Raw genomic sequence first — 25,824 nt, forward strand, 5'->3', positions numbered from 1 at the left:
CAGAAAAAATGACTCCTCAATTATAAGGCACAATTTGATTTCTAATAGATAAAAATTAAAATACAATGTTAGTCATGATCCTTCACATAAACAGAACCATCATGATGCGTGTAAGTGTATGTGTTTATACACATATATTAATTTTCCTTTTCCTTTTTTTTCCTCTTTAAGAAAGTGGCTCATGTTCTTATGGAGGATTGGCTAAATAAAAAATATGCAATCGAGGGAATTCCCTGGAAGTCCAGTGATTAGGACTCTGTGCTTTCACTGTTGAGGGCCCAGGTTCAAACACTGGTCAGGGAACTAAGTTCCCACAAGCCATGTGGCGCAGCCAAAAAAAAAAAAACAATCTAAATGGGCACGTTGGAAACCTAAGGGAAGAATTGTAGTTGAAGTCCAAACGCAGTCTAGTGGCAGAATACTTCTGGTTCAGGGAAGATCAGTTTTTGTTCTGTTAAGAACTACAGGGGCTTCCCTGGTGGTGCAGTGGTTAAGAATCTGCCTGCCAATGCAGGGGACACAGGTTCCAGCCCTGGTCCGGGAAGATCCCACATGTGGCAGAGTAACTAAGCCTGTGCACCACAACTACTGAGCCTGCACTCTAGAGCCCACGAGCGACAACTACTGAGCCCGCGTGCCACAACTACTGAAGCCCGCGTGCCTAGAGCCCATGCTCCATGACAAGAGAAGCCACCACAATGAGAAGTCTGCGCACAGCAATGAAGAGTAACCCCTTCGGGCTTCCCTGGTGGCGCAGTGGTTGAGAGTCCGCCTGCCGATGCAGGGGACATGGGTTTGTGCCCCGGTCTGGGAAGATCCCACATGCCGTGAAGCGGCTAGGCCCATGAGCCATGGCCGCTGAGCCTGCGTGTCCGGAGCCTGTGCTCTGCAACGGGAGAGGTCACAACAGTGAGAGGCCCGCGTACCACAAAAAAAAAAAAAAAAAAGAGTAGCTCCTGCTTGCCACAACTATGGAAGGCCTGCTCACAGCAATGAAGACCCAATGCAGCCAAAAAAAAAAAAAAAAAAATCAGAGCAGAAATAAGTGAAATAGGGACTAAAAAAACAGAAAAGATCAATGAAACTAAGAGCTGGTTCTTCGATAAACCTTTAGCCAGACTCATCAAGAAAAAAAGAGGGCCAAAATCAATAAAATCAGAATGGAAAAAAGAAAAGTTACAACCAATACCACAGAAATACAAAATAATGTAAGATACTAGTATGAACAATTACATGCCCATAAAATGGACAACCTGGAAGAAATGAAGAAATTCTTAGAAATGTACAAACACCCAAGATTTAATCAGGAAGAAACAGAAAAAAAATTGCTAATTATCAGGGAAATGCAAATCAAAACTGCAATAAGGTACCACCTCACAGCAGTCAGACTGTCCATCATTAAAAAGTCTACAAATAACAAATGCTGGAGAAGGTGTGGAGAAAAGGGAACCTTCCTACATTGTTGGTAGGAATGTAAATTGGTGCATCCACTTTGGAACACAGTATGGAGGTTCCTCAAAAAACTAAAAATAAAGTTGCCATATGATCCAGCAATTCCACTCCTGGGCGTATATCCAGACAAAACTATAATTCAATAGATACATGCATCTCTATATTCAGAGCAGTGCTATTTACAACAGCCAAGACATGGAAACAACCTAAATGTCCATCGACAGATGAATGGACAAAGAAAATGTGGTACATATAAACAAGGGAATACTACTCAGCCAGAAAAAAGAAGGAAATAATGCCATTTTCAGCAACATGGATGGACCTAGAGATTATCACACTAAGTGGAGTAAGTCAGAAAGAGAAAGACAAATACTATATGATATCACTTATATGTGAAATCTAAAATATCACACAAATCAACATATCTACAAAATATTATATATATAGGATGGATAAAAAAATGGTCCTACTGTATAGCACAGGGAACTATATTCAATATCCTGTGATAAACCATAATGGAAAACAATATGGAAAAGAATATATACATATATATAACTGTGTCATTTTGCTATATGGCAGAAATTAACAAAACATTGTAAATAACCTATTCTTCAATAAAATTTTTTAAAAATTAAAAAAAAAACAGGAATAGGGGCCAAGGCGCTATGCCTATTTATATACACTGGTTACTCTATGCACATTAAAGGAATGGAGAAGGTGTAAAAAAAATGACACAACTGAATGTATTTAGGAAACAGAAATAGACTTACAGACATAGAGAACAGACTTGTGGTTGCCAAGGGGGAGAGGGGGTGGGGGGAGGGATGGATTGGGAGATTGGGATTAGCGGAGGCCAACTATTATACATAGAATAAACAACAAGGTCTTACTGTATAGCAAAGGGAACTATATTCAATATCTGTGATAAACAATGGAAAACAATATGAAAAAGAATGTGTATATGTATAACTGAACCACCCTGCTGCACAGCAGAAATTAACACAACATTGTAAATCAACTATACTTCAATAAGATAAACATAAAAAAAAAAAAGAGTATAGTGTTTCAGAAAGGGATCACTGGCAACGTAGTCCTATCTTTCTCCCTTGCCAGCTTTGTATTGCCTCACAATTTACCTAAATTTATAGACCTCAGTTAAGTCACTAAAATGATTTCAAAAATATTACCTAGTATACTAAGAAGTGAATTTATGTATTTTATAACCCTATCTCTAACAATGATAAAAGATAAAATGCAAAACCATAAAAATGACCAATAGTCCCCTCTTCTTACTAATATAATTGAACGAAGCTTCTTACTAATTAAGTTTATCTCCACAACACTGTTTTTGCCTTCAGGAAAATGATTATGAACACCAACGATAAAATAAACTGCCTGAAAGCATTCAATAAAGAAAAATGTCTTGCTATCTTGTATAGCAATCAAATCCTCTAACACAAGTGAAAATGCTGTAAGAAGTCCTCTCAAGCACACTGTTACTATTATACACCACAGTCGTATAGGGTTTGTAATCATTTTTTTTAATTGAAGTATAGTTGCTTTACAATTTTGTGTTAACTTCTGCTGTACAGCAAAGTGATTCAGTTATACACATAGATATTCCTTTTAGTATTTTTTCCATTATAGTTTATTAAAGGATACTGAATACAGTTCCCTGTGCTATACACTGGGACCTTGTTGTTTGTCTATAATCATTCTGAATAGAATAGTTTTAATCACATACAATAAAATAAACACATTGAGGGATTATATTGAGCTAAAAGTAATACGAAACATGCATAGCCATCCTGACAGAAGGAAGGTGCTTATTCTCACATGGCAACAATGAGTCAAGGAAGCCACTGCACAATGAAGCAGAGAAACAAACTCCCATGTCATTCTTTCTGGTGGCACCATTGTGAATGCCGTGGTGAGTCAGGAACACATACTCACTAGCACTGTTAACAGCATAAACTGTTTTCAACACAAATTAGACATTATAAAGATATAATTCAGAGAAGAGTGGAATCAGAGAATATTCCCAACCATAAAACACTGAAATACTTTCATGGTGGATATAAGAAGACTTACAGAAAAAATTCAAACTCTGATGGATCTTTTATGTGGAAGGTGTGAAGACATCAGGGGAAACTACACTCTATAAAAATGGTAATGAAACACTTGTTGGTGGTGTTGACAATACTCTTGACTATAAAGACACAGAATCTGGAAAATAAGCTGGAAGATGGTGTCATTGAAGCTCCTATGTGTCTGCCTCTCTCTCAGTCTGGGGACTCCAATATCTAAAGAATGTCTTCTTTGCACCTGCTTTAAAATCACACAGGTGAATTATTGGTGAATGCTGATATGGAACCAAAAAAAGGATGGATTCTGGAAAGTCTAGGTCTTAATATTACTCACAGGCAAGATATCTCCAACTCCAGATTTTTTGTATTATCACAAGCCTCATAGTCTATTCAACTAATACGAGTGAGAAGAAAACACAAAAAGCAAATAGGAAAAATCATAATTTACATAACAGTATGCTCTTTGACATCCTAGCCATACATAAAATTTATTCCAAGTGTTCAATAGAATGGAATGGAAAAAGGCTCCTATACGCACCACCACAAAAAAGGATCTTTCTCAGTAAAAAGGGTGAAATAGGGATTTCCCTGGTGGTGCAGCTGGTGCAGCGGTTAAGAATCCGCCTGCCAAAGCAGGGAGCACAGGTTTGAGCCCTGGTCTGGAAAGATCCCACAAGCCGCAGAGCAACTAAGCCCGTGTGCCACAACTACTGAGCCTGCGCTCTAGAGCCTGCGAGCCACAACTACTGAAGCCCACGTGCCTAGAGCCCATGCTCTGCAACAAAGAGAAGCCACTGCAACGAGAAGCCTGCGCACCTCAATGAAGAGTAGCCCCCACTCGCCACAACTAGAGAAAGCCCACGTGCAGCAACAAAGACCCAACGCAGCCAAAAATAAATAAATAAATATTTCTAAAAAGGGTGAAACATATATAATGGATTATGAATATCCAGGAACTGCCACACAATACTACTAGGAAAATTCCAACAAATACCAAACTGCCATTTTTCAATGTCCCATTAACAGAGAATGAATAGAACATTATAAAAATTGAAGCCTAATTGCATATTAGAAATACACATAAATTCACCCATGGATCCAACAGGCTTCAAATGTAAAGAGAAAAAAATCATTGTCTGATTAAAGGAAAAATAAGTACCTTTGAAACTTATGATTATTGTTGAAAGACAACTTATGGAATTAACTCACATTAATATTCATTTCTGAAATTAGTATAAATGCATCATTCAAGGATACACATGAAGAAATACGCTTAGTAAAAACAAAATATTTATAAACTTTTAAAACAACTCTTTCATATTGAAGGTTTTCTGGAACATTAGGCACGGAGTACTTTCTATCTACTTATCTCATGTTACTACTATTTATACTTCTTTTCCATGGGAGTTTTCACATGTAATGATATGGGTCAAAGTGTTTCTCAGGTTTTTTTTTAATTAACATATTTATTGAGGTATAATTGCTTTACATTTTGTGTTAGTTGCTGCTATATAACAATGTGAATCAGCTATACATATACATATATCTCCATATCCCCTCCCTCTTGCGTCTCCCTCCCACCCTTTGTATCCCACACCTCTAAATGGTCACAGAGCACCAAGCTGACCTCCCTGTACTATGCGGCTGCTTCCCACTAGCTATTTTATATTTGGTAGTGTATATATGTCAATGTCACTCTCTCACTTCGTCTCAGCTTACCCTTCCCCCTCCCCGTGTCCTCAAGTCCATTCTCTCTGTCTGGTCAGGGAACTATGAGATGTGGCAACTACGAGTTCGCATACTGCAACCAAAGATCCAGCATGCCTCAATGAAGATTGAAGATCCTGCATGCCACAACTAAGACCCAGCACAGCAAAATAAATAAATAAATATTGGGTTGGCCAAAAACTTCCTTCGGTTTTTAAGTAAAAATGAAAGACACATTTTTCATTTTCACCAAAAACTTTATTGAACAGCATATTCACCATTTTGTTCCATTACCTTCTGCCATTTTTCTGGCAACTTCATAATTCCATCTTTCCAAAACTTTTTATCTTTTTGAGTAAAGAACTGTTCAAGGTGCCTTTTACAGTCTTCCAGGGAATTGAAATTTTTTCCAGTAAGAGAATTTTGTAAAGACCAAAATAAATGGAAATCCGAAGGTGCAATGTCTGGTGAATACGGCAGATGAATCAGAACTTCCCAGCCAAGCTGTAACAGTTTTTGCCTGGTCATCAAAGAAATATGTGGTCTTGCGTCATCCTGATGGAAGATTACGCATTTTCTGTTGACTAATTCTGGATGCTTTATGTTGAGTGCTGCTTTCAGTTGGTCTAACTGTGAGCAGCACTTGTTGGAATTGATCGTTTTGTTTTCCAGAAGGAGCTCATAATAGAGGACTCCCTTCCAATCCCCCCATATACACAACATCACCTTTTTTGGATGAAGACCAGCCTTTGGTGTGGTTTGTGGTGGCTTGTTTCACTTGCCCCACGATTTTTTCTGTTCCACATTATTGTACAGTATCCACTTTTCATCACCCATCCCAATTTGTTTTAAAAACGGAACGTTTTCATTACATTTCAGTAGAGAATCGCACGCAGAAGTACGATCAAGAAGGTTTTTTTTTGCTTAACTTATGTGGAACTCAAACATCAAAGCGATTGACATAACCAAGCTGGTGCAAATGATTTTCAGCACTTGATTTGGATATTTTGAGTATGTAGGCTATCTCCCACGTGGTATAATGTCGATTGCTCTCAATTAATGTCTCCATTTGATCACTATCAACTTCAACTGGTCTACCCCAATGTGGAGCATCGTCCAGCAAGAAATCTCTAGCATGAAACTTGGTAAATGAATTTTGACACGTTTGGTCAGTCACAGCACCTTCTCCATAAACTGCACAATTGTTTTTTGCTTTTCAGTTGCGTTTTTGCCTTTCTTGAAATAATAAAGCATAATATGCCGAAAATGTTACTTTTTCCCTTACATCACCAATATTAAAATGGCTACACAAAAATTCACCAATTTTGATTTTTTTAAAATGCTTACTGATATGAGAACTGCCACAATACAATCTAACAAAATTGTTTCAAATGAAGTTAAAGACAACTTAGTGCTACTAGACCATTTTTTTTAATTAAAAAAATTTTTTTTAATTTATTTATTTTTGGCTGCATTAGGTATTTGTTGCTGCATGCAGGCTTTCTCTAGTTGCAGCCAGCAGGGGTTACTCTTCGTTGTGGTGCGTGGTCTTCTCATTGCAGTGGCCTCTTTTGTTGCAGAGCACAAGCTCTAGGCATGTGGGCTCAGTAGTTGTGGCTTGCAGGCTCTAGAGCACAAGCTCAGTAGTTGTGGCACATGGGCTTAGTTGCTCCACGGCATGTGAGATCTTCCCAGACCAGGGATTGAACCCTTGTCCCCTGTGTTGGCAGGCAGATTCTTACCCACTGTGCCACCAGGGAAGCTCTGCTAGACCATCTTACAGAAAAAAATGAACAAACCTTTTGGCCAACATAATATTTTTAAAAAACTTACTCACATTGCATAATGATTAAATGAAGAAAGCTACAAGGTTTTTCTGAATATTCATACATAAAAAGGATACTTTAATATATTCTTTGAGGAAATGAAAAGTAACATTGTTAGCTAATGAAAGCTTCAAAAAGAGTTGGTAAAATATTTGAAAAGACTAAAAAACTACTGTTTCACAAAAAATTCAAACAGTTTCAATCATGTAAAATAAAAGACAATAAAAAACATGTTGGGGGATTATATTCAGCTACAAGTAACAGGAAACACCCATAGCCATCTTGACAGAAGGAGGTGCTTATTCTCACATGGAAACAATGGGTCACCAATGTCCCTGTGCAATGCAGTAGAGAAACAAACTCCCATGTCATTCGTTTTGGTGGCACCTTTGTGAATGTTGTGGTGAGTCAGGAACACATACTAGTATTACTAGTATTATTAACTACATAAAGTGTTTCCTACACATATTAGACACCATAAAGATATAATCCAGAGAGGAGTGTAATCAGAGACTATTACCAACCATAAAATACTGAAATAACTTTCAAAGTGGACACAAGAGGCCTTACAGAAAAAATTCAAACTCTGATGGATCTTTGATGTGTAAGCTGTGAAGATATCAGGGGAACCTACATGTCTATAAAAATGGAAATCAAGCATTTTTTGATGGTGTTGAGGACACTCTTGACTACAAGGACACAGAATCTGGAAAATAAGCTGGGAGATGGTGTCCTTGAAGCTCCTACATATCTGCCTCTCTCCCAGTGTGGGGAATCCACTATCTGAAGAACGTCTTCTCTGCATCTGCTTTAAAATCGCACACAGGTGAGCTGTCGGTGAATGCTAACATGGAACCACAAAAGGGATAGATTCTGGAAAGTCTAGGTCCTAATATGACTCATAGGCAAGATATCTCCAACTCCAGATTTTCTTTATTATCACAAGTCTCACAGTCTATTCAACAAATACCAGTCAGAAGGAAACACAAAAAGCAAATAGGAAAAATCATAATTTACATAACAGTATACTCTTTGACATATTAGTCATACATAAAATTTATTCCAAGTGTTTAATAGAATGGAAAATGGGAAAAGGCTCCTATACACACCACCACCAGAAAGGATCTTTCTCAATAAAAAGGATACAATATATACAATATATTATATACCTAGGAACTGCCACACAAAACTACTAGGAAATCCCAACAAATACCTAACTGTCATTTTTCAATGGCCCATTAACAGAGGATGAATAGAACATTATAAAAATTTAAGTCTCACTGCATACTAGAAATACACTTAAATTCATCCATGAATCCAACAGGCTTCAGAAGTAAATAGAACAAAGTAACTATCCAAGTAAAGGAAAAATCACTACCTTTAAACGTTATGTACTATTGTTGAAAGACGAATTACAGAATGAATTCACATTAATATTCGTTCGTGAAATTAGTAGAAATCCACCATTGAAGGATACACTTGAAGAAAGATCCTGAGTAAACACAACATATTTATAAATTTTTGTTTGTTTGTTTGTTTGGCTGCATTGGGTCTTTGCTGCTGTACATGGGCTTTCTCTAGTTGTGGCGAGTGGGGGCTGCTTTTCGTTGCAGTGCACGGGCTTCTCATTGTGGCGGCTTCCCTTGTTGTGGAGAATGGGCTCTAGGCGCATAGGCTTCAGTAGTTGTGGCACGTGGGCTCAGTAGTTGTGGCTCATGGGCTCTAGAGCCCAGGCTCAGTAGTTGTGGCACATGGGCTTAGTTGCTCTGTAGCATGTGGGATCTTCCAGGACTAGGGCTCGAACCCATGTACCCTGTATTGGCAGGCAGATTCTTAACCACTGCACCACCAGGAAAGTCCTATAAACTTTTAAAACAACTCTTTCTGGACTTCACTGGCAGTCTAGTGGTTAAGACTCCGCACTTCCATTGCACGGGGCACAGGTTTGATCCCTGATTGGGGAACTAAGATGCCCCACATGCTGCACAGCCTGGCCAAAAAAAAATAATAATAAATAAAATTTTTAAAAACTCTTTCATATTGAAGGTTTTTTGGAACATTAGGCATAGATTACTTTCCATCAAGTTATCTCATGTTACTTACATTTATACTTCTTTTCCATGGGAGTTTTTACATGTAATGATATCGACCAACAACCCAGGCTGTTTACAAATAAGGTTTTATCTAGTAAACCCTTTTATGGTTTCATAAACTACAAAGATCAGAAAAGCTATTCCCACATTCGTCATATTTTATATGATTTCTGTCCAGTGTGCAGTCTCAGGTCTTTGAACGACTGAGAGGCAAATGAAGGATTTCCCACATTCCTGTCATTGATAGGGTTTCTGTCCAGTGTGAATTCTTTCATGCACTTGAACATATGCAGAAGTGAAGGTTTTCCCTTCATTTTTACATTCATAGGGTTTTTCTCAAGTATGGGTCCTTCGATGTATTTTCAAAACTGCTAGATATCTATAGCTTTTACCACATTGTTCACATTGATATGGTTTCTCTCCAGTGTGACTCCTTTCATGTGTTTTAAGAGAACTGGGATTAATGAATACTCTCTCACATTCTTTACATTTATAAGGTCCATCCCCAGTGTGTGTTATCATGTGTTTCTGAAGGGTTATTTTCCATGTGAAGGCTTTCCCACATTCCTTACATTCATAGGGTTTTTCTCCAGTGTGGATTCTTTCATGATTTCGAAGAGACCGGGCAGTATTCAATACTTTAGAACATGTTTTACACACATATGGTGTCTCTCCTGTGTGATGTCTTTTGTGTAGCTGTAAGGAACTGAAATGATTGAAGCCTTTTCCACACTGCTTACATTCATAGAGTTTCTCTCCCCTGTGAATTCTTTCATGGATTTGAATAGTTTCAGGACTTTTAAAGGCTTTTCCACATTGTTTACATTGATAGGGTTTCTCTCCGTTGTGACTGCTTTCATGCATTCGAAGACAACTGGGATAAATGAATGCTTTCTCACATTTCTGACATTTGTAAGGTAAATCCCCAGCGTGAGTTACCATGTGTTTTCGAAAAGTTGTTTCCCACATGAAGGCTTTCCCACATTCCTTACATTCATAGGGTTTCTCTCCTGTGTGAGTTATTTTGTGTAGTCGGAAGGATTTTTGATATCGAAAGACTTTTCCACATTGTTCACATTCATAGGGCTTCTCTCCAGTGTGACTCCTTTCATGTGTTCTAAGAGAACTAAGAGAAATGAATGCTTTCCCACATTCTTTACATTTATATACCTTCTCATGGTACTTTTGATACTCTCTTCGTTTGTTTTCAATGTGACATTTCATGTGTCTATTAAAGGATGAATGATGCATGAAGACCTTTGCACATGCACTGCATTCCCATGGTTTTAAACCAGGAGTTTTCTTCTTCAGATTGAGAGTTGGAATAAGGGTGAAGTTTTCTCCACAGAAACTACTGCCTTTACTTTCAGAGAGTCTCTCTACCATAGAACTTCTGTAAACAGTAAGAAGATTATCAATGATTTCTTTATTAAGAAATCATTTATTTATTGTATTTATTATGATTTATAGGAACAGTGAGGTTTTCTATCTTGTGTGAATTGTTAGAAGTTGAATAAACTGAATGCTCTGCAACAGGACTTAACCTCTTCTATTAAAAAGTGATATTCAAATATAGGGTTTATTGACTGCACATGAACTATATTGGAAACACAGAACATTTATATCACATTTAAGAAAATACTTTTTCGGAGACATTTTCTGAGAATAGAATAACTAAATTTGAAGACTGGGCTATTTGTTTTTGTTGACTTCTTTAAAATTTTCAGAATATACCATGATTCTCACAAGACAATGCTTTGAATTGCGGGTGTGACTCACCTTAATTTTCTCCCCTGGTTTTTGTACTGATCTTCAATGTCATGATCTTCCTGTTTTGTTTCTGAAATGCAGAACCAGAAAAATGATCCCAAAGTACTAGAAATGACAGAAAAATTATTGGACTTTAGGCCCATGATGAGCTCTATGTCTAGTTTCCTTTCTTTCTTCTTCTCTTTATTTTGGGGGGGCGGGTGCTGTGCAGTATGGCCTACAGGATCTTAGTTTCCTGACTAGAGACTGAACTGAGGCCACAGCAGTGGTGAAAGTGCCGAGTCCTAACCACTGCACCGCTGGGGATTTCCCTTTGATCCCCACCTCCCCTAGTTTCTTTACCAAAGTTTTCCCTTTCCACATTCCACAACTTTGAACAATATTGACAGGTAAGAAACACTTGTTCTCTAATTGACAAAGGGAGGGAATTTTTCATTCTTACCTACTGAGACCAGGTTCTGGAAGTTTTCCCGCATCACATCTCTGTAGAGTTTCCTCTGTGAGGAATCCAGTAAAACCCACTCCTCCAGGGTGAAATTCACAGCCACATCCTCAAAGGCCAATGAGTCCTAAAACACCCAAAATAGGAGCACACTGAGATGCATGAGACTGACAGAACTAGACACGCACACTCGATTTATAGGAAGGTTACATACAATTCTGTTGTTTACAAAGAGTTATTCTATGACTTGATCATGATAAACTTATTCTCCATACTTCCTCAATAATTTAACAGCATCATGAACAAATGGAAATTATTTACACATAACTTTTGTGGTCACAGTATCGCTTATATCACAATAATGGCAGAGCCCAGAGAATGAGAAATACTTTACAAATGAAAGAAACGTCATTTTAAGAACAATGATTTCTGCTGAAAAAATTCTTTCATCTTCTTCTTATGATCCACAAGTTACAGTACTCCATGAGGCAGAGGATCAAGATTGCATGAGGTTTTAATAAATAGGCATACAGTGAAGAACTGGAAGCTTTTTTCTAATCCTATCACCTATCATCAGAGGCCAGGTGACCTGTAGAAATCAAACTTTTAACAAAGCCCAGCTGGCCACACTGTCCCAAAGTCCTCCAGGCCTTTAGAAGAAATCACAATCACACACAGTTGCCTGAATATAAATATTCTTCTGCAGATGCACTGCTTTTAAGTTGTATAATGATTAGCATAGACTCTGTTTTTCCTTCCTCTCTACATATAATTTGATGCAGGTAGAAAGTTACTTCAAATTTAGAGCTCAGACATGGGGAAGAAGCATTAATATGTTAGATCACAAAATCCCTATACTCAGGTGCCTCAAGGCGCTTCCAGCCAAATTCTAGAACACACAGTGCAATTACATGCCCAAAAAACTCTTTCTCTTCACACCATAACAGTATACTCTGGGTCTTACTGCCCTCAAGGAACATGTTAAGAGCTACAGTTTACAAGGGAGCTCACCAAAGTCCATAACACTTTGATGGTGAATTTCCCCATGATTATAAATTATGTAAGGGTTTCATCATTGGCTTCCTCCAAAAGAACATAAAGTCTCCATCCTGCTATTTCAGGAACAGGAGTTTTCCAAGCAGCCAGTATTGCAACTGCTAAGTGAAAATCTAGTCTGGGATTTATGAAATTAGAAGTTGTGATTCTCCATCTCACGAGAAGAGAATGAAAAATCTTGAAATAAACAAGTCCTCCCAGAGCCATGAGAGCACTGACTTCAAAGGGTAAACTGGTGCCCTAAAACTGGGAAAGAGAAAAGAAAGACTTTTTTTTTTGCAGTATGCGGGCCTCTCACTGTTGTGGCCTCTCCTGTTGCGGAGCACAGGCTCCGGACGCGCAGGCTCAGCATCCATGGCTCACGGGCCCAGCCGCTCCGCAGCATGAGGGATCCTCCCGGACCAGGGCACAAACCCGCGTCCCCTGCATCGGCAGGCGGACTCTCAACCACTGTGCCACCAGGGAAGCCCAGAAAGACATTTTTTAAATATGCCCCAAAGATTCTGTTCTTAAGGCTGGTACCCAAAAAAACTGTTTCACTGTAGTCTAACACAAAGACAAAAAGGATCAAAAAAGATAGAACACAGTATCCATGAACTCTGGCATGACCTTCTTTAACAGAAGATTTAAGATACATATAATGAAAATAATTGAAGGAAAAGAGAGACAGAAATAAGTAACGACCACTGAGATGTTCCTAATATTAATGATAGACAACACCCATAGATCCATGAGGCTCAGTGAACAATAAAAATGAAAACACCTAAAATGGAGACCAAAGTATATTATATTTAAAGTAGAGAGAAAAACAAAGGCAAAGAGAATATATATTGTAAGAAGCCAGAGGTATACTTTAGGTACAGAGAAATAAAGATTAGAATCAAACTGGACTTCTTTTCAGGAAAAAAAAACAATAATAATAATTATATACATACGTATATATAAAAGAACTAAGTGGATTGAAACATTTAAAGTTTTGAAATTAAAAAAAAAACAGTGTCCTAGAATTGTTAGGAAGCACAATTATCCTTAAAAAATAGAAGGCCATTTTGAGACAAAAATTGATGGAACTTGTCATTAGTATGCCAACTTTGAAAGACATTAAAATTCATCAGAAAGAACGTAAATTATGTAGGAGAATTAAAAGAGGAATAAATAAAGGTAAACATCTTTTATATTTCTTTTATAATAGATGATACTTTGTCTAAAATCATATTAGCAAGAATGACATTGATAATGATAACCTTGTGGATAAGTGAAATAAATGACAGCCATATCAATAGGGACAGAGGAGGGGAAATGGGAATAGTGTGGTATGAGGTACCTGAACAACCACTGAAGAGGTACTGCGTTAAGTTGCAGACTGATGTGGGTTAGTTCTAAATGTATACTGAAAACTCAAGGGCAACCACTAAAAAAGTTCTTTACAAAGGTATAGGTTAAGAATGGAAAAAAGGAAGAATCAGACAAAATGCTCAGTTAAATCCAGAGAAGGTAGAAAAAAGAGAAAAGACAAATGAAAAAATAAGGGCAACAAATAGAAAGAGTAAAAAGTGTTAGATATTAATCCAACCATATTAGTCACCATTTCAATCAACAATGGTCTCAATACAAATGAAAGAAAATTACAGTAATATTAGATTTACTTATTCACTTTTATTGAAGTATAGATGATTTACAAAGTTGTGTTAGGTTCTGGTGTACAGAAAAGTGATTCAGATATATATATACATATATATATATATATATTCATATATATATATTCTTTTTCATATTCTTTTCCATTAAGGTTTTCTACAGGATTTTACAGTACCTTGTGCTATACAATACGACCTTGTTGTTTATCTATTTTATATATAATAGCTTGTTTCTGCTAATTCCAAACTCCTAATTTATCTCCCCCCACCCCCTTTCCCCTTTGGTAACCGTAACTTTCATTTTGATGTCTGTCTGTTTTTGTTTTGAAAATAAGTTCATTTGTGACATATTTTAGATATCACATATAAGTGATATCATATGGTATTTCTCTTTCTCCATCTGATTTACTTCATGTAGTATGATAATCTGTACATCTATCCATGTTGCTGCAAATGGCATTATTTCACCTTTAATGGCTGAGTAGTATTCCACTGAATATATATACTACATCTTTATCCATTCATCTGCCAATGGACATGTAGGTTGTTTCCATGTCTTGGTTGCTGTAAATAGTGCTGCTATGAACATTTGGGTGCCTGTATCATTTCGAATTAGAGTTTTCTCTGGATATATACCCAGGACTGGGATTTCTCGATGATATGGCAACTCTAGTGTTTTGGGGAACCTCCATACTGTTTTCCAAAGTAGATGCACCAATCTACATTGCTTCCAACAGTACAAAAGGGCTCCGTTTTCTCCACACCCTCTCTAGCATTTGTTATTTGCAGACTTTTAATGATGGCCATTCTGACCAATGTGAGGTGGGCACCTCACTGCAGTTTTGATTTGCATTTCTCTAACAATTAGCAATGCTGAACATCTTTTCATGTGCCTATTGGCCATATGTATGTCTTCTTTGGAGATATGTCTATTTAGGTCTTCTGCCCATTTTTTATTGGGTTGTCTGGTTTTTGTTATTGGATAGTATGTGCTATTTGTATATTTTAGAAATTAAGCCCATGTTGGTGGCATCATTGACAAATATTTTCTCCTAGTACGTAGGTTGTGTTTTCATTTTGTTTATGGTTTCCTTTGTTGTACAAAAGCTTATACGTTGTTTGGGACCCATTTGTTTATTTTTACTTTTATTTCTATTGTCTTGAGAGACCAACCTGAGAAAACATTGGTATAATTTATATCAGAGAATGTTTTGTCTATGTTCTCTTCTATGAATTTTATGATGTCATGTCTTACATTTAAGTCTTTAAGCCATTTCGAGTATATTTTTGTATATGGTGTGAGGGTGTGTTCTAACTTCATTGATTTACATGAGGCAGTCCAACTTTCCCAACACCACTTGCTGAAGAGACCGTCTTTTCCCCATTGTATATTCTTGTCTATTTTGTCAAAGATTAATTGACCATTGGTGTGTGGGTCTATTTCTGGCCTCTCTGTTCTGTTCCATTGAGTCTATATTTCTGGTTTTGTGGCAGTATCACACTGTTTTGACAACTTTAACTTTGTATTATTGTCTGAAATCTGGGAGGGTTATGCCTTTAGCTTTTTTCTTTTTTCCTCAGAACTGCTTTGGCAATTCTGGGTCTTTTACAGTTCCATATATCTTTTAGGATTATTTGTTCTAGTTCTGTGAAAAATGTTATGAGTAATTTGATAGGGATCACATTAAATCTGTAGATTACTTTGGGTACTATGGCCATTTTAACAAAAATAATTCCTCCAATCCAAGAGTATGGGTTAGCTTTCCATTTTTTTAAAAATAAACTTATTTATTTATTTTTGGCTGTATTGGGTCTTCACTGCTGCACGCGAGCTTTCTTTAGTTGTGTCGAGTGGGGGCTACTCTTTCTTGTGGTGTGCAGGCTTCTCAGTGCAGTTGCTTCTCTTGTTGTGGAGCACGGGCTCTAGGCGTGCAGGCTCTAGAGTGCAGGCTTAGTAGTTGTGGCACATGGACTAAGTTGCTCCACGGCATGTGGGATCTTCCCGGACCAGGGCTCGAACCCATATCGGCAGACGGATTCTTAACCATTGTGCCACCAGGGAAGCCCAGCTTTCCATTTTTTGATTCAGTTCAATTTCCTTTATCAATGTTTTATGGTGCTCAACATATCTCTTTCACCTCCTTGGTCAGGTTTGTTCCAAAGTATTTTATTTTTTTCGGTGCATACTGTTTTTTTTTACTTTCCCTTTCTGATATCATAATATGTGATTTTTAAAATTACAATTATATGTAGTCTACCAAAAACTCATTTTAAATATGAAGGCACTGGCAGATGAGAAATAAAGCAATGGAGATAAATACACCATGCCAAAACTAACCAAAAGAATGCTGGCACTCATATATGAACTTTAGAGAATGCAGATTTCAGACCAAGGAAATCTCAGGGGTAGAAAGGACTTTACATAATGACAAAAAGGTCCATTCTGCAAGAAGCCATAACAATCCTTCATGTGTACATACATAGCAACAAAGCGGCAAAATACATAAGGCAAGACATGAAGAATGCAGGGAGGAATACATAAATCCATTATTATAGTCATACATCAACACCCCCTTATCATAAGCTGTATATAACAGCAGGCAGAAAATCAGGAAGGACAGACTTGCTTTGAGGAATACTATGAAATAACTAAATGTAATTGTAATCTAAAGAACACTTCATGCAACAAGAGCTGAATACACATTCTTCTAAAATTCATATGAAACATTCAACCAGACCGAACACTTTCTGGGACATAAAGCATACCTTAACAAATCTGAAAGAAGAAAAATCATACAAACCATGCTCCTAGAACTCAAAGGCATTCATCTAGCAATCAATACAAGCAAGATATTTGGAAAAACCCCTAACACACAGAGGTTCAACAACATATTTCTAAGTAATACATGGGATCAAAGAAGAAGTCTCAAGAGAAATTAAGATTTGTTTTGAGCTAAATTGTGGCATGTAGCAAAAGCAGTGCCTACCGAGAAATTTATGTCATCATCAACTGGGAAAAAACAAAGGTCTGTAAACAACAACACAAGCATCTACCTTAAGAAACAATAAAGAGGGCTTCCCTGGTGGCGCAGTGGTTGAGAGTCCGCCTGCCGATGCAGGGGACATGGGTTCGTGCCCCGGTCCGGGAAGATCCCACATGCCGTGGAGTGGCTGGGCCCGTGAGCCGTGGCCACTGAGCCTGCACGTCCAGAGCCTGTGCTCCACAATGGGAGAGGCCACAACAGTGAGAGGCCACAACAGTGAGAGGCCCGCGTACCACAAAAAAAAGAAACAATAAAGAGAAGACGATATAATCACAAAATAAAGTTATAAAAATCAGAAAGGAAATTAATGTAATTGTGGGTAATTGAAGGAGAAAAAAACTTTTAAGCTAGTTCTTTGACAAGATTAATAACACTGATAAACATCTAATCAATATGCCTATAAGGGAAGACAGAGGGTAAAAGGAAATATCAGAAAAGAACAAAGGGGGAAATGAAAATTTCAAAGGATTTGGTAAAATACAGCATCCATTTTTAATCACAAACAAGTAATAGAGGGAACTTCTACTTCCTGAAAAAGAATATATTCATGTATCCTGTAGGTAAATTCAAATATTTGGTCTCTAGGACATAACTATCTCTGTGAAACATCTTAAAGATTCTCCAACAACAGATAACTCTTGGAATTAAGAGGGCATATCCTGGGCTTCCCTGGTGGCACAGTGGTTAAGAAGGTACCTGCCAATGCAGGGGACACGGGTTTGAGCCCAGGTCTGGGAAGATCCCACATTTCGTGGAGCAGCTAAGCCCGTGTGCCACAACTACTGAGCCTGCACTCTAGAGCCTGTGAGCCACAACTACTGAGCCAACATGCCACAACTACTGAAACCTGCACGTCTAGAGCCCGTGCTCCACAACAAGAGAAGTCACCGCAATGAGAAGACCACGCACCGCAACGAAGAGTAGCCCCCGCTCGCCACAACTAGGGAGAAGCCCACGCGCAGCAACGAAAACCCAAAGCAGCCAAATAAATAACATAAATAAATTTATTAAAAAAATAGAAGACATATCTCAAGATTGAAAGATAATCAACTGTTTTCCTGTAGACCCACACTGAACTTGGACAAAGAAGGAAAGGCAATTCAAATGAAAGGAAAATCTTTTAAACAAATAGTGCTGTAAATAATGGATATTCACAAACAAACACACACACAAACAAAGCAAATGTAAACATAGGACTTACACGTTTTACAAAAAAAAGCCTCAAAACACATCACAGATCTAAATGTAAAATGCAAAAGTAATAAACTCCTCCAAAATATCATGGAAGGAAATCTAGGTCACTTTGGGTTTGGTGATGAATTTTCAAATATAACAACAAACACAAGGTCTGTAAAAGAAAAAAAGGATAATTTCACTTCATTAAAATAAAAAACGTCTCCTCTCAGAAAGGCAGTGTTAAGGGAATGAAAAGCTGAGTCACAGGATATGAAAAAATACTAATATTTGCAAAACACTTATGTGATAAATAACTGGTATTCAAAATATCCAGGAACTATTAAAACTCAACAGTAAGAAGATAAATAATCCAATTGAAAATGGGCAAAAGATCTGAACAAACAGCTCCCAAAAAAAGATATATAGAAGGGAAACAGGAAATATGAAAACATGCTCAATGTCAAATGTCAGTAGGAAATTGCAAATAAAACGAGCTATCACTACACACCTATTTAATAACTAAAATGCAAAACACCAAATAGATGTGAAGGTAATCCTCATTCATTGCTGGGGGGAATGGAACTTGGTACCCCTACAAAGGAAGACAGGAGCTCTCTTTCAAAACAAAATATACTCTTAGTATGTATATTAAGACCCAGCAATCACACTCCTTGTTATTTGTCCAAATGAGATCAACTCTTATATTCACACAAAACTCATACACAAATACCTGTAGGAGCTTTATTCATAACTGGCATGAGTCAACAGGTAAGCAAGATATCTTGCAAGAGTCAAATAATCAGTGGTATATCCATATGATGAAACAGTGTTCACTAATAAAAAGGAATAAAGTATCAAGCTATGAAAACACATGAAGCAAAGCTCAAAAGTATATTGCTACCAGAAAGAAGCCAATCTGGCAGAGCTATATGCTATATGATTCCAAGTATAGGAGGGCCTTCAAGTACTTCCCCTTGCAGGCTCAAACGGGGCCTTGGCCTGAAGACACTGACCTCAGGCTCTGCTCCCAACTACAGGTGCTCTCCACCACCACTGATACTTTAAATACACAAACCCTGTTTGAACAATTCAGCAAAATCACTCAAATCCAGTGTTTATGTGGAAATGAGAGAATAAAATTATAAGCCACTTCTACTAGTTCACCAGGAAACCCCAAATATCTATTCCTTTTTAGAAAAAAATGTCAGTCAATTACTTCCAAGGCAATTTCATTTACTACATAATTAATCACGCTTGAATACTTCTCCTCTACAAGTCTAAATCTTGGAACTTTATTTGAAATCCACCAAAAGTAAAGGAGAGGCCACAAAAATTTAACCACACTTCCTCAGGGATTGAATAAAAGCAAAAAATTATTAACAAATGGAATGTAATACTGGAATTTTTTTCCCCCTGAAATTCACCTCTCTTACCTCTTTGGAAATATTTTATATGGACTTTGAAGCTCTATTTTACACTATTGAAGAAAGAAACTTAAATAAGCGAGTAAATCTTTTGAAGGGGACTAACCTAGGGATGGGCAGGGTAGATCGTCCATAAAAGTTCAAAAAAAACCTCCACGAAAGGACTTCCTATAGGATATCTGTTTCCAGTAAAAAATCAGAAGAAAGGACTTCATACAACCCACTTCCAAGTGGTCATTGTCGGCTTCTGCTCTTGTAAAATATCCACAGACCACCCCCCGCCCCCAAAATAATACCATCCACGTCACTACGGAACTAGGATAAACAATTAAAGTATTTGTTTGAAATGCACTGCGGAGACGAATAGATGATAGGTAATTTGAATCGGAGAGGCGAAACCGACTTTGGGAATGAGGGAAGCGATCTGGAAATTTAATGAGTTATTGCCAGCCCTACAAAGAGCTCCTCTGGGGGGCTAAGGTCTTTGAAATTCTGCTTCCCAACCATTTGGAAAACTCAGAGAAAAAATGAAACCGTGTAAGTCAGATGGGACTTGAACCCACGTGCCGGGACTCGAACCCTGCCTAAACCCAGATTGGGACTTGAACCTATGGTCTTTTAATTAGAATCATTCACCTGGTGTTGGACTTACTGAGGCTCGGGTTCTTTGTGTCACAGTGCAGAAGGAATTCAGCAAGAGGCAAAGAGATAGGCAAGATGTAGATTTATTAATATAGGACGCTTGCAAGAGACGCAAGCAGGCAGGGGGGCTCTGCCCTGAGGATTAAGTGGGCTATATTTTTACAGTCAAAGGAAAGTGGGGAAGGGGAAAAAGACTGCCTTCTTCCTCATTCTTCGAGTAGATGTCAGGCTTAGGTCACTAGCTCCTCCTTCCTATGGCATAGGAGAGTGTCTGACCCTATGAGGTCAAACTAGGACTGTCATAGAGCTTATTCAAATCAGGAGAAAGGTGGTAACATACACTAAAGTATGTTGTATCATCTCAAGTCTCCATATAATGAGGGTCTCCTACTTTGGAATGTCGCATTTCTCTTAAAATTCCTGTCCTTGGTGTTAAGGATCATTACCTTGCTGAACTCGACCAGCAGAATGCAGGCCTCATTTTTTCTTCCACTTAATGATCTGGGGCATATCTCATGCTTTTATTTATGGCTTTATACTTAAGGAGGCCTGATTGGTTCCACAACATTTTCGATAGCTTTCTTGAGCGATCAATAAGTTACAGTGGTCTCCCAAAGTTCCCTAAGTTTCCCTCTCTATTTACAATCCCCTACTGGGACTTCTACAACTACCAGTGTAACTATCCTATTCTATCCCTATCAAAACGGGTGCCCCCTGGGGCAGAAAGGAAAGGCTGAGACCCCTCAGACCACAGCTAATCCCACGACCGAACCCTGGAGAACGAGTCCCAATTGTCACCTGAAGGCCGTGCTTGAGGTCACCACACAATCTGGGGGAAGAAGAGGGGCTGCAGAGCAGCCGGGTGAGGCTCCGGGGCCAAAGTTCCTTCAGCGAAGTGACCGAACAGGACGCCCGGGGCCCGAGCTGCCGGGCCAACCCCGCCACTGAGGCCCGGAGGGGACTGAGGTCCGAGCAGCGCCCCAGACCCCCGCGTATCCGCAGACTCCGGAGTTGACCGCGAAGTGACCGGGTCAAAAAAGATGGCCGGTTTCGGCCGGTTGCGACCAGTCCCTTCGCAGCGTCCACAGTCCGGCTCAGCACACTCACCATTTCGAGGTTTCCTGGGTCTGAGTCCCTCTTAACGCCTCCAAGGACTAGTGCAGAACACAGGGCAACAGAAGGTACGTGAGAGTTAACAGGTTAGTGAAGCGGCAAAGATGCGCGATCCCTCCGCTGTAGAAGGTAAGGAAGTCCACGTCTGAGTGGGGGACCGCTCCGCCCACCTGCCTCAGCGGCCGCCTGGTTGGACAGACTCAATACCCCGCCCCCTAATGCCTCCCACCTGTGGGAGGTGGGATGGGACCTGTCCCCGCCTGGCACGTTTGCTTGGTAAAACAACATTTCCTGGCCTGGGATTGTCTCAGTTGTCTTCCGCAGCTCCTCCTGCACTGGGATTCCTGATTCTGTTTCAAGATGCAGCAAGTACAGATAAGAGGATGGCCCAGGTCAGTCCTGCCTGGAACAAGAGGGTCTTATGTCCTCCAGGGGTCAAGGACTTGGTGTAAGTCTGTGTGGCCAGGCACGGAACTGTGCTTCTTGTTAAGAAACGCAGACACTTAAATGTGAATTCACCATCTATAATAAAGGGGTTGACTCCATTTTCATCTTTCGTCCTTGACAGCGCTGAGCCTTCCACCAATCCCTGCCCCATTCCCACTTATTAGGTACTTAAGCTAAAGAATCCCAGAGCACTTGGCTCTGGTAGGAAATTTGAATCAGTCAGCCTAGCTGGGTGCCAGGACAAATCTCAGTTAAACCACAGGCTATGATGTGTGTTCATTAACTTCTCAGGTGTACGTTTTACACTGGTAGGAAATTTTATAAATAAATTAATTAATTACTAATTTTTATTGGACTATAGCTGATCCACAATGCTTAGTAGCCTCAGGTGCACAGCAAGGTGAATCAGCCACACATATACATACACCAACTCTTTTCTTAGATTCCCCTCCTATATAGGCCATGACAGAGGACTGAGTAGAGTTCCCTGCGCTACACAGCAGGTCCCCATCAGTTATCCGTTCTACGTATAGTAGTGTGTACACGTCAATCCCAACCTCTCAATTTATCCCTCCCTATTTATCCCCTGGTAACCATAAGTTTGCTTTCTACACCCTCGACTCTACCTCTGCCCTACAAACAAGTTCATTTGCACCCCCTTTCTAAACTCCATATATAAGCAACATCACATGACATCCAACCTTCTCTGTCTGACCCACAGCACTAAGCACAACAATCTCCAAGTCCATCCATGTCGCTGCAAATGGCATTATTTTGTTCTTTTGTATGGCTGAGTAATATTCCACTGTATTTATGTACCATATCTTCTTTATCCATTCCTCTGTTGATGGACATTTAGGTTTCTTCCAAGTCCTGGCTATTATAAATGTAAATAATGCTGCAATGAACATTGGGGTGCATGTATCCTTTCAAATTATGGTTTTCTCTGGATATATGCCTAGGAGTGGAATCGCTGGGTCATATGGTAGTTCTATTTTTAGATTTTTAAGGAACTTCCATACTGTTCTCCATAGTGGCTGTATCAATTTACATTCTCACCAACAGTGTAGGGGGTGTTCCCTTCTCTCCACACCCTCTCCAGCATTTACTGTTTGTAGATTTTTTGATGATGGGCATTCTGACCCATGTGAGGTGATACCTCCTCGTAGTTTTAATTTGCATTTCTCTAATAATTAGTGATGTTGAGCATCTTTTCATGTGCTTTTTGGCCAACTGTATGTCTTCTTTGGAGAAATGTCTATTTAGATCTTCCTCCCATTTTTTGATTGAGTTGTTTGTTTTTTTGATATTGAGCTGTATGTGCTGTTTGTATATTTGGGAGATTAATCCCTTGTCGGTTGCTTCATTTGCTAATCTTTTCTCCCATTCTGAGGGTTATATTTTGTGTTTGTTTATGGTTTCCTTTGCTGTGCAAAACTTTTAAGTTTAACTAGATCCCATTTGTTTATTTTTGTTTTTATTTTCATTACTCTAGGAGGTGGATCAAAAGAGATCTTGCTGGGATTTATGTCAAAAAGTGTTCTGCCTATGAGTTTTATAGTATCCGGCCTTACCTTTAGGTCTTTAATCCATTTTGAGTTTATTTTTATGTATGGTGCTAGGGAGTGTTCTAATTTCATTCTTTTAGGTAATTTGGACGATTAATAATTTTGTGCTTCAAAGGAAACTATCAAGAAAGTGGAAATATCCTTTGGAATTCTTGTGTGATATTGCTTGGAATATAAAATTGTATTGATGGTATGAAAAGAAAAAGGCAATTCCTCAAAAAATTGCAAACTGAGTCACTATCTGATCTAGCAATCCGACTTCTGTCAATTGAAGTAGAATTGAAAGCAGTGACTCGAACAGATATGTCAAAACAGATATATATGTTCATTTCACATTATTCATAGTAGCCATAGGTGGAAGCAACTCAAGTGTCCATCAACAGTTGAATAGACAAAAAAAACACGGTGCATACATACATCAGAGTATTATTTAGCTTTAAAAAGAAAGCAAATTTTACTCTTGCTACAACATAGATGAACCTTAGGACATTATGCTAGCTGAAATTAGCCTGACAAAAAAGGTCAAACACTGTATGATTCCATGGGTATGAGGTACCTACAGTAGCTAAATTCCTAGAGACAAAAAGTAGAATGGTTTTCTCCATTGTATATATGTACCACATCTTCTGTATCCATTCACCTGTCGATGGGCTTTTAGGTTGCTTCCATGTCATGGCTATTGTAAACAGCACTTCAGTGACCATTGGGGTGCATGTATCCTTTCAAACCATGGTTTTCTCTGGATATATGCCCAGGAGTGTGATTGCTGGACCATATTGTAGCTATGTTTTTAGTTTTTTAAGGAACCTCCATACATACTGTTTTCCATAACGGGTACAGCAATTTACATTCCCACCAACAACCCCTTTTCTCCCCACCCTCTCCATCATTTATTGTTTTTTTGTTTGTTTTTTTCTCTAATGATGGAATACTCTCAAAAGGGAGAGCTTAAAGCACCTTGTGAATTATTTATTTTATTTATTTATTTTTTCAAATTCTTTTCCCATTTAGATTGTTACATAATATTGAGCAGAGTTCCCTGTGCTATACAGTAGGTCCTTGTTGTTAATCCATTTTATTTATTTATTTTTCAAATATTTATTTATTTATTTGTCTATGCCCGGTCTTAGTTGTGGCATGCGGGATCTTCAGTTCTGGTGTGCAGAACTTTTAGGTGCGGCGTGTGAACTCTTAGTTGCAGCATGTGGGATCTAGTTCCCTGACCAGGGATCAAACCCAGGCTTCTTGCACTGGGAGTGTGGAGTCTTAGCCACTGGACCACCAGGGAAGTCCCTGGTTATCTATTCTAAATATAGCAGTGTACATGTAAATCCCAAACTCGCTAAGTATCCCTCCCCCTCGCCCCTCTGGTAACCATAAGTTTGTTCTCTAAGTTTGTGATTCTGTTTCTGTTTTGTAAATAAGTTTATTGTATCTTTTTTTTTTTTAGATTCCACATATAAGTGATATCATACGATATTTGTCTTTCTCTGACTTAGTTCACTCAGTATGACATCTAGGTCCATCCATGTTGCTACAAATGGCATTATTTCATTCTTTTTAATGGCTGAGTAATATTCCATTGTACATATGTACCACTTCTTTTTATCCATTCATCTGTCATCCACCATTTATTGTCTGTAGACTTTCTGATGGTGGCCATTCTGACTGGTGTGAGGTGATATCTCACTGTAGTTTTGATTTTCATTTCTCTAATAATTAGCAATGTTAAGCATTTTTTCACATGTCTCTTGGCCATCTGTATGTCTTCTTTGGAGAATTGTCTATCTAGGTCTTCTGCCCATTTTTTGATTGGGTTGTTTGTTTTTTTAATATTGAGCTGCATGAGCTCTTTGTAGCTTTTGGAGATTAATTCCTTTTCAGTCACATCATTTGCAAATATTTCCTCCCATTCTGTGGATTGTCTTTTTGTTTTGTTTATGGTTTCTTTGCTGTGCAAAACTCTTTGCTTACTATAGACCTCCCAACTTCCTTTTCCCTTCTTTAAAAGAATACTCTCCTTGCTGCAGGGGAACTTCCATGCCAAGGTTGCTGACCCCAAATTACAATTCTTTGCTAATCCTGGATAAACACATATTTTGCTGGAAAAATAATTGGCATCCTATTTGTTTATGTCAACATGGGTATAGAGTTTGGTTTTGAAAGATGAAAATAGTTCTGCAGATTGGTTTCCCAATGTCAATGTATTTTGTACTACTGAACTATACACTTAAAATGATGAAAATGTAAATTTTATGGTATGTGTATATTATAAAAATTAAACTTTTAAGGCAAGACAGTGAATACAACCCTTAGAATGGAAGAAAATTTTGCAAATCA

The 25,824-nt window shown here is 38.4% G+C and overlaps 1 protein-coding gene across 1 annotated transcript; it reads right to left on the reverse strand.

Annotated features, from left to right (window-relative positions):
* Window positions 1-5,133: 5,133 nt before the first annotated feature.
* On the reverse strand, window positions 5,134-24,455 carry LOC117195732 (zinc finger protein 709-like). Its single transcript, XM_033401337.2, has 4 exons — window positions 21,464-24,455; window positions 11,378-11,504; window positions 10,945-11,005; window positions 5,134-10,558 (listed from the first exon to the last, which is right to left on the reverse strand). Exons 1-4 carry the CDS (start codon window positions 21,464-21,466, stop codon window positions 9,502-9,504), a joined length of 1,248 nt encoding a protein of 415 aa, XP_033257228.1. The 5' UTR covers window positions 21,467-24,455; the 3' UTR covers window positions 5,134-9,501.
* Between the last annotated feature and the right edge of the window lie 1,369 nt (window positions 24,456-25,824).

Source organism: Orcinus orca, chromosome 3, assembly GCF_937001465.1.
Source record: "Orcinus orca chromosome 3, mOrcOrc1.1, whole genome shotgun sequence".
Lineage (NCBI taxonomy): Eukaryota > Metazoa > Chordata > Mammalia > Artiodactyla > Delphinidae > Orcinus > Orcinus orca.